The sequence below is a fragment of the Neodiprion lecontei genome, chromosome 4 (assembly GCF_021901455.1).
Source record: "Neodiprion lecontei isolate iyNeoLeco1 chromosome 4, iyNeoLeco1.1, whole genome shotgun sequence".
NCBI classification, from domain to species: Eukaryota; Metazoa; Arthropoda; class Insecta; order Hymenoptera; family Diprionidae; genus Neodiprion; species Neodiprion lecontei.
In genome coordinates this window covers 9900963-9914673 of record NC_060263.1, presented here as the reverse complement: position 1 = coordinate 9914673, position 13711 = coordinate 9900963, and the positions used below count along the sequence as shown (strand labels likewise).

The window sequence follows — 13711 nt, the reverse complement described above, 5'->3', positions numbered from 1 at the left end:
TAACACAGTTATCAGCTACGGTGAAACGAATTAGGTGTAGGGCATTGTTTTATGGCACCGAGTCTAATGGTAGTCACGGCTAATATCTCTAATCTGCAGATTCGAATATCAAAACAATGGCAGGTACGGCAGGCTCGGTGGAGGAATACAGCACCGGTATTCGTACCCGAGTTCGTAAAAATCACTTAGATCAAGTAGCACAGAGTGTTTTGGACTGGGCATAACGTAAATCCTCTTGTCCCTTTCCCAGAGGAGGCCTTTTTATTTTATCAAAACCTATTAAAATTTACTAGTCACAGCAGTGAACTCACGTAACATTATCGCTTTCACGAGCTGCCGCTCCCGGAAAATCCGTAAACGTTACAATATAAAAATAAAATTGTTTCATGGCATCCATTGAAGACCTGTGGGATGGAAGGAAATGAAGGTAGACTTTATTTGCTGTCAGAGTAATGATTCACCGTATTCTTGCTATTCTTAAAATTCTAGGAGAGGGCCGGGCATGATAGGCACCCTAAACTTGTTGGTGTATTATACATACATACCTGACCATGGGAGACTTTAAAATATGTTAATAATAAGTTTAAACGGTATAGAATCTGAATCAATAGGTTTTATTGTATAATTTCACAGTAAATATATTAGAAATAACCAAAAATCAAAAGATATGAAATTGCTCTTTGTGCTTCGGATGGTTTAAACGGCACTAGATTGTCAGCGGAATGAGATGATTTTCATAGGGAAATTACATGTAGCTATAAATTATCATTCACACAATTGTATTATGAAAAATAAAAGGAGAAGTTAAATTTTTTAAACATCCAATTCTATTTTTTATTTAATCTAATTAAATAAATAAGATCACAACAGAAGATTTCTTTTTGACTATTTTTTATATAACTTCTTGAAGGAATAATCAATATATTGATTACAAAAAGCGCGGAATATGAAATAATGAAAATAGTCGTTCTTAAATTTTTTAATGCCTCTATCATCGTTACAATATTTGATAATCATCATTCTATATGAATAAATTTTTTAATAGTTGGTCCTCGAAATATTTGAGTGCCAAACTCAAACCAAACTCAAAGCCAAACGCTCTGCTTACCAGCTTCGGCCCCCCGGCCCTCCCCTATATGTATATTTGGAGATACTCAAATTTACGTCCATATTTTTCTCCGTTAACATTACGAACTTCAACCTTATGAAAAAATGGAATTTGCGTAAATATTTAGCGTAAGTCATAATAATACCCAATATAACAATTAGTAGTAACAAAATATTCATTGGGTTTTATTTCATCTACGTATTTTCATATTTCATTTTTTGTTCAAGGAATATTTCACTAGTATCGTTTTATCAAAATTACGTAATCGAAGTTGGTGTGGAATTGAATCCTCGTTTGACGTCCACCCAGCTACACAATATTGAAACCAACTCGTGACTCTTTGTAAAGAATTAGTACTCATCTATCGGAGTATCGGAGTAATGAATTTCCATCTCAGTAGTATTTTTACCATAACCGAAGTACTGCATTACCGGAGCATTAAAGAGTTATTTGGCTATGTAACTATAGTGGACTACTAGAATACTGGAATTCGACCATTAGCCGGCACCTTGAGGTCATGCACCGAAGCAATGTTATACTTTGGCTTGAATTTTTTTTTTTGGGTATTCACTTGTCTTGTATAAGATACAAAAGGTCGCAGCAATAATTTTTAATTCTAAGGTAGTAAGAAATTTTTGAAAAGGCAAATACTTTCAAGTTACGAAAACCTCGATTAAAAACCCTTGGGTCACGACTGACCCCAAGATGACAGCGGAAGGTTAAAATAGTCATAGCGATCACTGCTACGATCTCACCGACCAATAGAGTTCAATTATCCTACGCATTCGCAGTCGGTCACTTACCGTGCCAACTTTCACTATCTCCTTGGTGGTACATGGATGTGGAAATGACTAAATTTTTGCATCCAACTGAAATTATAACCTACCGATTTTACTTTTCTATGATTGAAGTGATTTAAATCATGCGAATCAAAACATAGATTGGCGTTTGAGTCATATCAGCCGTATTTATTTTATACTAATACTTTTCAATTAAAATCACTCTTGTTCTGTTAACAGATAGGAACAAAGATAGAACGTGAAAGAAGTAATACTTTCCAATTAGATCAGTACTTATGCGGCCAACACGGTGCATCAGTCCCCATACAAATTGAACTACTCATTGAACTCATAATCTCGCCGTATGAGTTTGTTTTATGTAAAGTAAGCTTTGTTAAAAAAATGATAAAATTGATGAATATTTGATATTATATATTTCGTTGAACAGTATTGATAGTATCTGGCTAAAAAAGATCACGGATACGATTTTGATGTAAGGATTTTTCTACAAGAGACAAACCCGTGTTTAGGCGTTTATTTAACTTTCAAAGAATGCTACTCGAAGCGGAGAACCGTCCAAGAATATTTTTTTACACCCAAAATACAAGTATTGTAATTATTTTGACAGACGATGCGTACGAAATGTATCAGGCAATGGCACATGCAATCGGGTGACGGGTATGCATGGATCCTCCTCTGTAAAAGTATACACATATACAGGGTGACTCGGGTCTGTTGCTCCATAGGCTACCCAAATGTCTTTTTCGTGAAAATCTGCGACTGACATGTTTTTTGCTTTTTATGAGAAACTTGTCGTTTTTGAATTACAGCTGTTAGAAATTGCTAATCCGGTAGCATCGTCGTCATTACGTATAAACAATAAAACTGTGTTCGCACTCATATTTTAGGACTAATGTATTTTGGATTTTTATGCATCTCATACGTATCAACAATAATTCGTTGGTATGGGAAACAACGAACAGTCGACCGTCAGGAATAAACTTAAAATAATGTTGAATAAAAATGTGAAGGACAATGTCGAAAATTCAAAGAAATAGGAATTGGTAAATTCGAAAATTCATTCGTTCAATTATAAGTTCGCTGTTCGAGTAGATTGAGGAGTTTTGTTAGCTGGAAGTTGATACTTTATATTAACTTAAGCTAATTTTAATTTCGGGAGAATGATACGTTGAGTATTTATCCGAGTATTATACTCGTAAGCTACCAGGATCTCTTCCAAAATAAAAGAAAATCACACAATACTGAAATTATAAACAAAAGCTCGGATATCAATGCTTCGCTTCAATTTTCCTCAAAACGACGAAAAATGTAATGGCCTTTCTCGGATACCACATTACGATGCATAGCGGTCTGAAATCAAAAAAAGTTGTCCAAACGTTTATTTTTCAATTTTTTAATTGACGCGTATGAATACCAGGTATTCATTGCGAAATAGTTAGAGAAGTACATGCCATATAAAATTGTCCGACATTTCTCGTTTGATGTGCGTAAACGCGAAAACCAGTAAGTACCAGCTAGTTCGTTATGGCTTCGTTTACAATTTTGGCTTGAATCTGTATAATAAACTGAAAATTGTATTGTACGAGAATGGTAGGAATGTTCATGAACAGAAAACTCAAATGTGATAATTTATGGAAAGAAAATGCAAAAAACAAAGGTGGCTCCGTTTTGACCCTCTTTGGAACTAACGTGAGATGTTGAAGGAAACTCTTGTAGGTATTTCATAAAAAAAATCTTGCACGTATTTGCACCATTTTCAAGTAAACCAGTTTGATTTTATCTATTACTTATACCTATTTATACTCATCTATGGGGGCGAGAGGGTAGGGGTATTTTTGAAAGATCAGTTCAATGCAACAGAGAGGTAAAATAGGCGTTCGTTATACGTAACATGTGAATGACATAAAACGTGTTGTTCAAGTTTTATTTTACTGCATTTTGCATATCATTTATACCATGAACTTAGCAACGCAAAAAACTTGCATACGTGCACGTTTTATCAAAACTACATGGCTTTTTGAAGATTTGGTTCGCTATATCGGATTTGTAATGACGAATTTTTTAATTTTTTAACTCTTAACTAGTGCTGCAAACGACCCCACTCTTATTCATCAACGGCTATAAACAAATAAAATTGTGTTTTTTTTTTGGTTTTGCTAATCAAATGACTTAAACGATAAGCTAATAAGGAAAGTTGCGCCGATCGAGACCAAAATCCATTAATCCATTCTCGAGATATCATAATTTTTATTTTTTTTACGAAGCTGTTCAAATAACTCGGGAACCACGGAACTAATCATATCCAAAATCTAATCAGTTCTAAATTCAGAAAAGCACCGTCGATTAAGGTCAAATCCAAATCCAAATCCGTTCATTCGTTAGCGAGATATCATCGGACAAAAATTGATCACACACACGACATACACTTAGACGTCTATCAAAAAATGGCCGGAGATGATTCTCTAGACTATGAAATGTTGAGGTCTAGAGAAAACTCAACTATTTATTTTTAGCGTGATTACTTGTTCATATTTTTGTTTCTTCGACAAAACAGGAGCGGGAAGTTAAAAATGTTTTTCAGTAAATTTGTAAATAAAAAAGCTGTCGATAGAATGAACTCGACGGAATCAACTAGATTTTCAACTATTTTTCAGCGTTGTGAAACGATCCAAGTTTTGTTTATAATTTCAGTGTTCCTTTTTTTCGTATTCTTAGGGGTCTTCATTGTTTACGACTACACTAATTTTATAAATACTTATCAGACGAAGTTTAGTGAAAAATGCAATTTTTTGGCCAATCAATATTCTCAAAGGCCAGAAACTTTGTAAATCGCACCCGTGGCATCTGCGTCAAAGGTTGCGTGTGAGATCAAGAATCTGCAGCCATGAATGATGAAGCGATGAAAGCAAGGAAAGAGATGTTTATGCTCGTGCGATGCATGTATGTAGAGGCAACACGTTAGAAATTTTCTCGCAGGTCATATGAGTCAATCTTATTGTTGGACATCTTAAAAAGGTCCCACGTTCCAAGATCGTCTCTGCAATTTGCACGTTTTCGTGAAATCAACAACAGGAATAGAAAATGTCATGTAAACGTTTCGTGTGCATTTTCTCATTTTGTGTTGAGTGTAAAATCATTTTGAAAATTTTACTATACAGACTTAATCGCTGAAAAAGTATACAGAAATCGTAAAATGAGTCAATTGTAAACAATAATTAATTCGATTCGATTCAGTAATTCGATCGATTGAGTTAGGTTTCTTTTATCGTGCTTTCTAAAGTTCCAACGCATTTTTTCATGAAAATAGTAGATCTAGCTTCGGATTTTGTAACTAAAAATTTCACCTACGCACTAGAACAATTGCGAATCATATACATATTACAGCTTCGCTATCGAGAAACACGAAATATAAGTAATATTACGTAAAATGAGGTATACATGTATCGTAAAGCACACCTTTTGATTATTGACACATTCTATCCGCGTGCACAAAATAAATTTATCAGAGTTTGTGGATAAATATCTCTCACCTTTCATACAAGACATACTTGTTTGAATAACATTGCACCAATAGTCTTAAAGTTAAAGGATTGAAAGCAAAAACTGACCCGCTCAGAATGATGCGTGATCTATTGTAGTTTTACACGGAGGTACAGGGAGATAATAATCCTAGCAGTGAATATTTTTAATTATAATCAGTCTATGTTATCTCTGGTAGAGCCTTATTATCTGCAGTCAACAAAACTGTCGTTTTTCTTCTGACTTAAATGTCCAAAGTATGAAGGGTTAAAACAGTGTCGGGTAAACTGCTTTCAAAAGTATATGTAAAATATAAAGTCGAAAATGCTTATAAAAATATGATTTCAACGCACCAATGGAAATGCTTTCGCGAATATATTTGAAATGGCAAGTGTAAAATAGGTATTCGAAATGAATTATAAAATGTAAAATGGCATTCTCATATCCACTGTGAGCATTTCTGTTTTGAGATATGCCATGTTCCTTGTCATTTTATTTTGTAGATGAATGATTTTTTTTTTTTCACAATCAATCTCTGTTTTCATATTATGTACTGTCGTCTTTTGCAGCTAGGCCATATTATCGCAATACCGTATGTTTCAAATCGTACAACTCGTGCAAACAATCATGGTAGCCAAGTAATGTACTTTACGAACAGTTTTTTAATAACGGAAAACTGTAATTTTGAAGCTTTGTGCTAGATCTAGCTAGTCATTGTGATTGAAAATATATTTCACGCAATGCAATCCTGTGCTGTTTATTTTGAGGTTACCCTTCGAAACATTCTCAACATTTCGGACAGAGATACTACGGGCAGACCTGTTTGGTCTCCAGGCGCAATTCCGTCAAGATATTCATTAATTAAATCACAGCTCCATCCGAGGGAAAGGATCAACGGATTGCTAAATATACGATCTCTAAGCTAAAGATCAAGTGATGACGTGACAATAATATACATTCAATCGAAGAGAATTGTTCCGGAACATTGGCTACGGAGGATACAGGGAATACTGTAAATTCCATTCGAACAGATACATTTGTCAAATGAATAAAAATGCGTACGATTTTTCATTTCCAATAGCAAATAGAAAAGGCATCTTAAAATGAAAAGTGTATTTGAATACATAACGAAACGAAACCATTTCAAATATTACACAGCGTTGCACGGAGAGAATAAAAGATCAGATTTCACTCAAAACTGCAGGAAAAAAGGAACACGCATCAGGGTTTTTTGGTAAAATATACTTAGTAAAATGTAGAATTTACTGTAGAATCATTAAAATCTGCTTATATATATAGTTGGCATGGATATTTTTTACGAAAAAACCTGACTCGTCCCTCTTTTCCTACAGTTTTGAGTAAAGTCTGTTCTTTTTCTTGTCTTCGTGTGACGGTGAGTATATTTCAACACCCATCACTGCGGCGTATTATGTGGTACCTACTCCCGTGGTATTCTGCTGCCGGAGGATGGCGGAAGAATAAGTTTAATAATATCGAACGTTGGGGGATGATATGGTGTCAAGAGGTGTAACGTGGTGGGTAAGTAACGGGTATCGGTAAGCTGGCAGGCAAGGACAGAGGTATTGACTGGCGCGCCAGTATCCATTCTCAAGTCTCAAGGTGAAAAAATGGGGCAACCAAGCGCCGAAGGGCGGTCGAGGAGGGGGTGGCACTTCGAATCCGTTCCAATTCCTTCCGCTGGATGGCGCTGATGTTCCGCTCCTGATCCCCGTCTCTTCCCTGACGTAATCCTCCTCCCCCCCCCCCCCCCCCCCCTACACACCCACCGGTAATCCGCAGTCGCGCAGTCACAATTCGTTCCAGTCCTGAACAGGATCGTCGCGTTGTAATATCGGTGCACGTCTCTCCGTCCTCGCAGGCCGCATTCAGTTGTTCTTGACAGTTAATTTATTGTGTCCGACCATCGAACGATGAAATTTTCGTGGGTGGTTTTCATCGCGTTGCTATTCGCGGTGGCCGCCGAATGCAAACGGAAGAGGAAATTTGATGGCGACTTCGAATTCGCCGAGGAGGTAGGTGAAAGGATTCAAACGAAATAGGACAACTGAAATTATAACAGTTTCTTTTGTTTTCTACCGAATGATGTTTGATGTATTTACAGCGTGGGGGTTGGAGCTACTAGAAATCAATATTGTCACATCGTCTCGCGACGCGTTTTCCATCTCGTTAGGGTTCCTTATCGATTAAGAATCGATCATTCCGATTTCAACGTCGCTGACTTTTCCAGTAGTTAACAATTCGCAATGTTTCAACGCCGGTGACAAGTTGTCTGATGTTTTTGCATTCACCGGTTGATAGGGGGTGTTGCGAAGAAACGAATGCTGCTAAAATGCACAGAATTCTGTTACCACTAAAAGAGGTCAAATGTCATTTACGACAAATTTTATTCGGCTTAAATACACCTGCATTGTTTGAAATTTGTTGAAAAAGTCTAATCCTTCAGCACTCAAAGTTAAGGGTTATGTCTTTTCTACAAATACATACTTTTACCAACCATTATCCGTCAGCGACATAGCGAGTCAAATACTAGTAGGATTAAAAATAATGTCATCGGAAGGTAACTTTGCAGTCTGTTAAATACCAGAAACTTTTCTTTTACAACGAAATCCGAATTAACTCTGTGGCTCTACATGATAAACAGTGGAGATTTATTTCTTATTTGAAAAAGTATATAAAAAAAACCAATAATACGCGACATCTATTAAATTCGCCGGTGGGTTGTGGGAAAGATTAATTCACGTATGAGATTGTAGCTCGTCGTTACGTGTTTCAGTTCTGCATGTAACTGCTTCATGCACCGCGTTATGTGAGCGAAGTCATGCAACGTTATCTTGTTACAAATCTAATATTTTTTTCCCCCTCCGAAGGTTTCCACTGTGTAACACAGAGCCAGTAGTGGTTGCTGATTATTTAAGTTGCTATTACTTGTACATGTGCTGTACATGTTGTGCATTTCAGGGCTCTCCGCTTACTCGCTTTTCTCACTTTTACTCCCTATAATACAAAACTCACTTTTTATCGACGTTTTTTTCGTTCAGAAAGCTCGTTTTCCCCCACATTGTTCAACAATTTTTAACAATTAGCCCTAGATAATCCCTGGTTCAAAAGATATTGAAATTCCAAATTGTGCATAAACATTTCGTCTTACAATTTTCAAATCAACACATTTCAGATTCTAATCATTTGAAAATAATAAATTAGGAATCGCAAGAATCTCACCTTTTGACAGTGTCGGTAGCGTCATCTTCAAATACATACCACTAGATTTTGTAATTCCCAAAAGTACCTCTTACTCACTTACTTACCTTTTTATCGATTTCCACTAGAAGGGCCCAATTTTTGCTGAACATTTCTCTACCTATAACGATAATTTTCTGCAATTTTCAGAGATGCGTTATCTATTGATTGTTCTTTAATTATTGAAGAAATCCAGAAATAATTCTTGGTTTTTTTTTTTACTTTTTTTTTCCTCTTCGAGGTCTTTTAAATCAGCGAGGGAAGTAATGTCCATATCTTACTGGAGTTATCAGCTTGACTTGCATCATTGATTACGAGGTTGAAGTAAATAGTTACATTATATAACGTAACAAGACACTGAGGGGGGATCATCGATTTCGAATTTTTTAACGACTCTGAAGAAGTTAAGTTTGGAAAAGATAAGGTTTCAACAACTTTACGACCAACGTTATTACCAACTCCAATTTTATTAAGGATTGATATTATTTCATATTCAACATCTGTATATAGTACTGAATTTATATAAATCGCGAAAAAAATTTATCATGATAAGAAGTTACTTCAAAACGAAAAATTAGATCGTTGAAATCCGATTGTTTACCGTTGAATGTGGAAAATAAGAAACACTACAGCATAGTTTACGGAAAGAATATGATTATGGGTATTTGAAAGAGATTTTACAATTTCTCTGTCGTTACAATTAGCGGAAACACATAATTTTTGAATCTGACAAAAAATGGTCAATATTTCAGACAAGTTTGAATTCGTTTCTTGGAAAAAAGTGACTTATCATTTAAAGATGAACGAGGGATTAAAACTCAAGCACGTAGTTGTAATATTAAAAAGAATCTATCAAGATGATGAGAGTTGTTAGGTTCACCGGAAGGGGGGGAAGAGGAGAGGGGGGAGGGGGTTGAAAAATCGGCGTAGTTACTGATAAGGGTTTAAAAAAGAAGACCTTTTGTTAGATGACATAATGCATGCGCGGGGTGTGTATCGAAGTCAAAAAGCATCAACGAAAGAATGTTTTTGAAACAATCCTGTGTGCGTAAATTGTCATAGTCGGAGATTAATTGTTTTACGTATATCTAGTATCGTCGATCAGATTTTGATAAAGATTATTTTAATTAATCGCTTCTGATTAATCTTCATTCTTCTTTTTTTTGGAACTTTTACCAGTTCCTCGTCTCCCCTGTGTATGCATTAAACTTTTGACGAAGCTGCAATATTCCATAATAAAATCGGTGCGAAATATTACTGCTGTCCAAGTACTGAAGATTATTTACTGAGTTGACAATCCAGGCTTATAACATGGTAAAGAGTATAAAGAATTTTATTTAGGAATAAAAAGTGATTGAAGGTTGAAGTGTGTAACGTTATCGTAACAATGCGTTTGTAAAAACACGCGTAATTTCGCATCTTCATGATTGTGCGAAATTGAGTAACTCGTGATACACGAGAGTAATAAAATATATATATTTTGCAAACTGAACTCCTCCAAGGTTATTCTACAGTTGCGAAAAAAAGATTTTTATTTCAACGTTTTGTTACGTCAACGTTAATAACTTTAACTATGCCAGTTTTCCTACTCTTATCATCTTAGATAACGTGTAAAGTACTTGCTCAACAATACGCATTCTCCTAGTTAATTCGCTGTTCGCTAAACTCATTTCTTCTACTTATTTTATTGTCAAAATAATATTCACTTTTGATAAAATAAGAGAACATTGTAATTGATCATTGCATATCAAAAAATAGATTGTTCTCCGAGGGGACAGTTAAGATTTATAGTTAAAACTAATTGTCAAATTACAGTGTGTTGAACTATAAATTTATCGGTACAGTCGACGACACATTTGTAAAGTAGGCGTCGCAATGCAGAAATTCTACTATAAAATATAGTAACCCAAACCATGGAGACATGGTTGGTTCGTAAGTCGAACACTATAGTTGCCGTTACCACGCCGGAAAAAAAGGTTTCCTGTCACAATTACGCGTGATTTTGTTTATATGACACATGTATGATTTCGCGTTTTTTATTTACCCAAAGTCCGAGATCAAAGTAACTATTTTCCGCACGGCGGGCAATAAAAATCAACAGCGGGCGAAAAAGTTACTTTTAAACCTCTATACTAATTAATAGTATATTATAAATAAATCGAATACATATAATATATATTATATCAATTTCCTGATTACATACACATTTCAATTTATCGATTAATGTGATTTGATCCCGGATTTTTGGCAAGAAAGAAACGTTAAACCAAATTTCACACGCGGACAAAAACGATCCACTTTCCACCCTTGGTAGACAATATACTATTCGCATTATACGGTATATACCACCGTGCATCGAGTTGCCGACAACTTATTATTAACCACCAATCTATGAAAAATTTCCGCGCTCACGATCAGAGGGATTTGAACCCGGCACGCTCGTATTACTAACCAGTCAAACACTCTAACCACTCTACGTCAACCTAACTGTTTACGAATTAAGTAATTTATAGCCTCTTAACCGAAGCTCTTCAATTACCTAATTATGGCCATTAAATATTGCTGTCAATACGAACTATTGCAGCGTGACGTTGAACATTAACGTAGGATTCATAAACGAGGAAAAATCAATAGCTGCGTTATATTTCTGCTGAATGCAATGGTATAGTTATTGCAATTACATTTATGGTTTCTTATACTACGCACATCTTGACTATGCAGATACATTTGAGCAGTCATATGAAATGAGAACAATCAAAGAAAACCACTATATTATAAACGACAAGCTTTATCGTATCATTGATCATGTGAGATAAGTTATTCCAATCACAAACCTTATTACAGGTCACCATTAAAGCGGTATCCTGTCAATGATATGTTTAACATCTGGGATGATGTTCAATATTTAAACAAGTTAGTTGCACAATTTTTATAGCATCCTTGACCGCTCCACGTTGATTAACAGAGTTTGGTCGATTCGACATTGAGTTCTAGTGAGCCAAACCAAAATTACAGTGATCATCGAAGTTTATTATGAAATTGGTTCACTGAACTTTAAACTTTTAACTATGCGAATTTTCAGCTATCCGTGAAAATGTTTCTCTCTATATAATCACTCTTTTCAATTCGCTAGTAAAATTAGAGTTCTGGCGTTGTTATAACTTATGTACGCGTATAACACATTGCCGCTCACGTAAGTTTAATTTTATTGTGTCCGTCATATTACTTTGGATATCTTTTTCAATTTTTTCTTTGAAAACACTCATTCTTGGTGTAATCAATTCATTGTCGGCATAACTCGGTTTCCTGGGCTTTGGCTATTTTTCGTTTACAACAAGTTTTACTTATTTCAGCCAAAACGTGAAATCGACTAATACAAATTACGTAGAAAAGACGTAGTCAAAATCAATACTTCATCATCAGCTTATCGTACGTTCTACATACCCACAAATTGGCTGTGGATTGACTTGTTTTCATAGGATAATACTCGAGATGAACTTAGAAATTCTAATGATATACGTGTAACAAGATTTTAACGATCCTTCTTTTTCTTATTTAGCTGGCCGTTATCTTTTACGATATTCGCCTTTAAAATTATACCGTATTTATTTGTGCCTCTGGCTTTGTCTCAATATCAATATTTTCGAGGACATTCGCGGATTGACGGTCAACACAGCGCCAACTTCATTAGCAGGTTCAAGTGAAAAGTCACCATTCTTCTGATCTTGCGATAATTATGCGTCAATGTTTTTTTAGATATTCAAAAATGATAATTGGCATCTCGACAAGCGTGCTTTTGGGTATTTGCTATAGAATTCATCGTATTAGATCGTACACTCGGGTGTGTCTTTGTAAAGCTCAATTTTTATTCGCCCCCCACCTGAGAAACTTATGGATAGTAAAAAAAAAAAAAGGAACGCATAAGGGATTCGGCATAAGGTACTTCGTCATTGTTCAATTCACTAATGTGCTTTAAGCGATGATCTATTAATTAATATAAAAAAGAAAATTCACGCGAGGATATCTCTTGAGTCCAATTTTGAAAGATCATAACATAACATGGGAAAGATGTAATATTTCTTAAATTGTCGCCACTTAGCCGCGTTTGATGATACGCGCGGACTTGAACCTCGGAGCATACTTTTAATTAAATTCTGTACGAAAGTGTCATTTGATGTTTTATTGTCAAGTCCATAGTTTAGCCGCTAAGGACGTTTGAACATGAATTTTTAATTAAAATTCATTTGTGAGCCGAGGCTTATAACTTTTACACCGTTTGCGGTACGGATTTCGCTCGAAATTCCTCCAGCATGAAATCTAAAAATTTTTTTTCAAATGACGCTGTGCCCGTGTTATAATAGGAAAACGTAGAATTCGGAGAACAACCTTTTGAAATTTGATTAAGAGGTCATTTTCCGTGAGGATTTTTTCTATGAAGGTAATAATATAGAAATATGAAAATAAATATCGAGTTTTTAGAAAAGTGAAAGCGTAATTTATAGAATTTAAAAATTATGAAAGTATAAGTATAGAAAAGTAAAATAAAAGAATAGTTAGATCAGAACATAGAATACCGAACTATAGAATTGTATACAGATTCTCAATTTCGCCGTTCTATGTTTTGACCTTTCTATATTTTGTCATTCTGTATTTCGACATTCTTTTTCCCCCTAACCCGATCACTTTAAAATGAACATATTGACTTAAAATATCGTTATTTGAGTAAAGAAACACTTCATACACTGCCGCCTAAACGTTTGAATAAACTAGTGGAAATTTCTTTCCGCGATAGACACAAAAATAAAGATAATAAAATTTCTCAAGCTGCGTTTCAAAGAGCACAAATTTACCTTCATATACCTTTTTCAAAAAATTGTAAACAAAAAATTTTTTGGCTCCGCTACGTCGTTTTGAATCAATTCTGAAAAAATCTAGCTACTCCAGTACGAACAAAAAGATTGTACAAAGTTTTCTAAAAACCGAAAATGTAGGTTTTGATATCCTTTTCAAGTTTACCATAGACAAA

At 35.1% G+C, this 13711-nt stretch overlaps 1 protein-coding gene across 3 annotated transcripts in view; it reads left to right on the top strand.

Moving 5' to 3' along the window:
- Positions 1-7257: 7257 nt before the first annotated feature.
- The window catches only part of LOC107226585 (proteoglycan Cow), a 108996-nt gene continuing 102542 nt past the window's right edge, over positions 7258-13711 (top strand). For all 3 annotated transcript variants that reach the window (XR_006903752.1, XR_006903751.1, XM_046736668.1), the window contains exon 1: positions 7258-7460. Coding sequence is in view for 1 of the 3 variants with exons in the window: in XM_046736668.1 (XP_046592624.1) it covers positions 7359-7460 (102 nt within the window). In the remaining 2 variants the exon portion in view is untranslated. The remainder of the gene's footprint in view (positions 7461-13711) is intronic.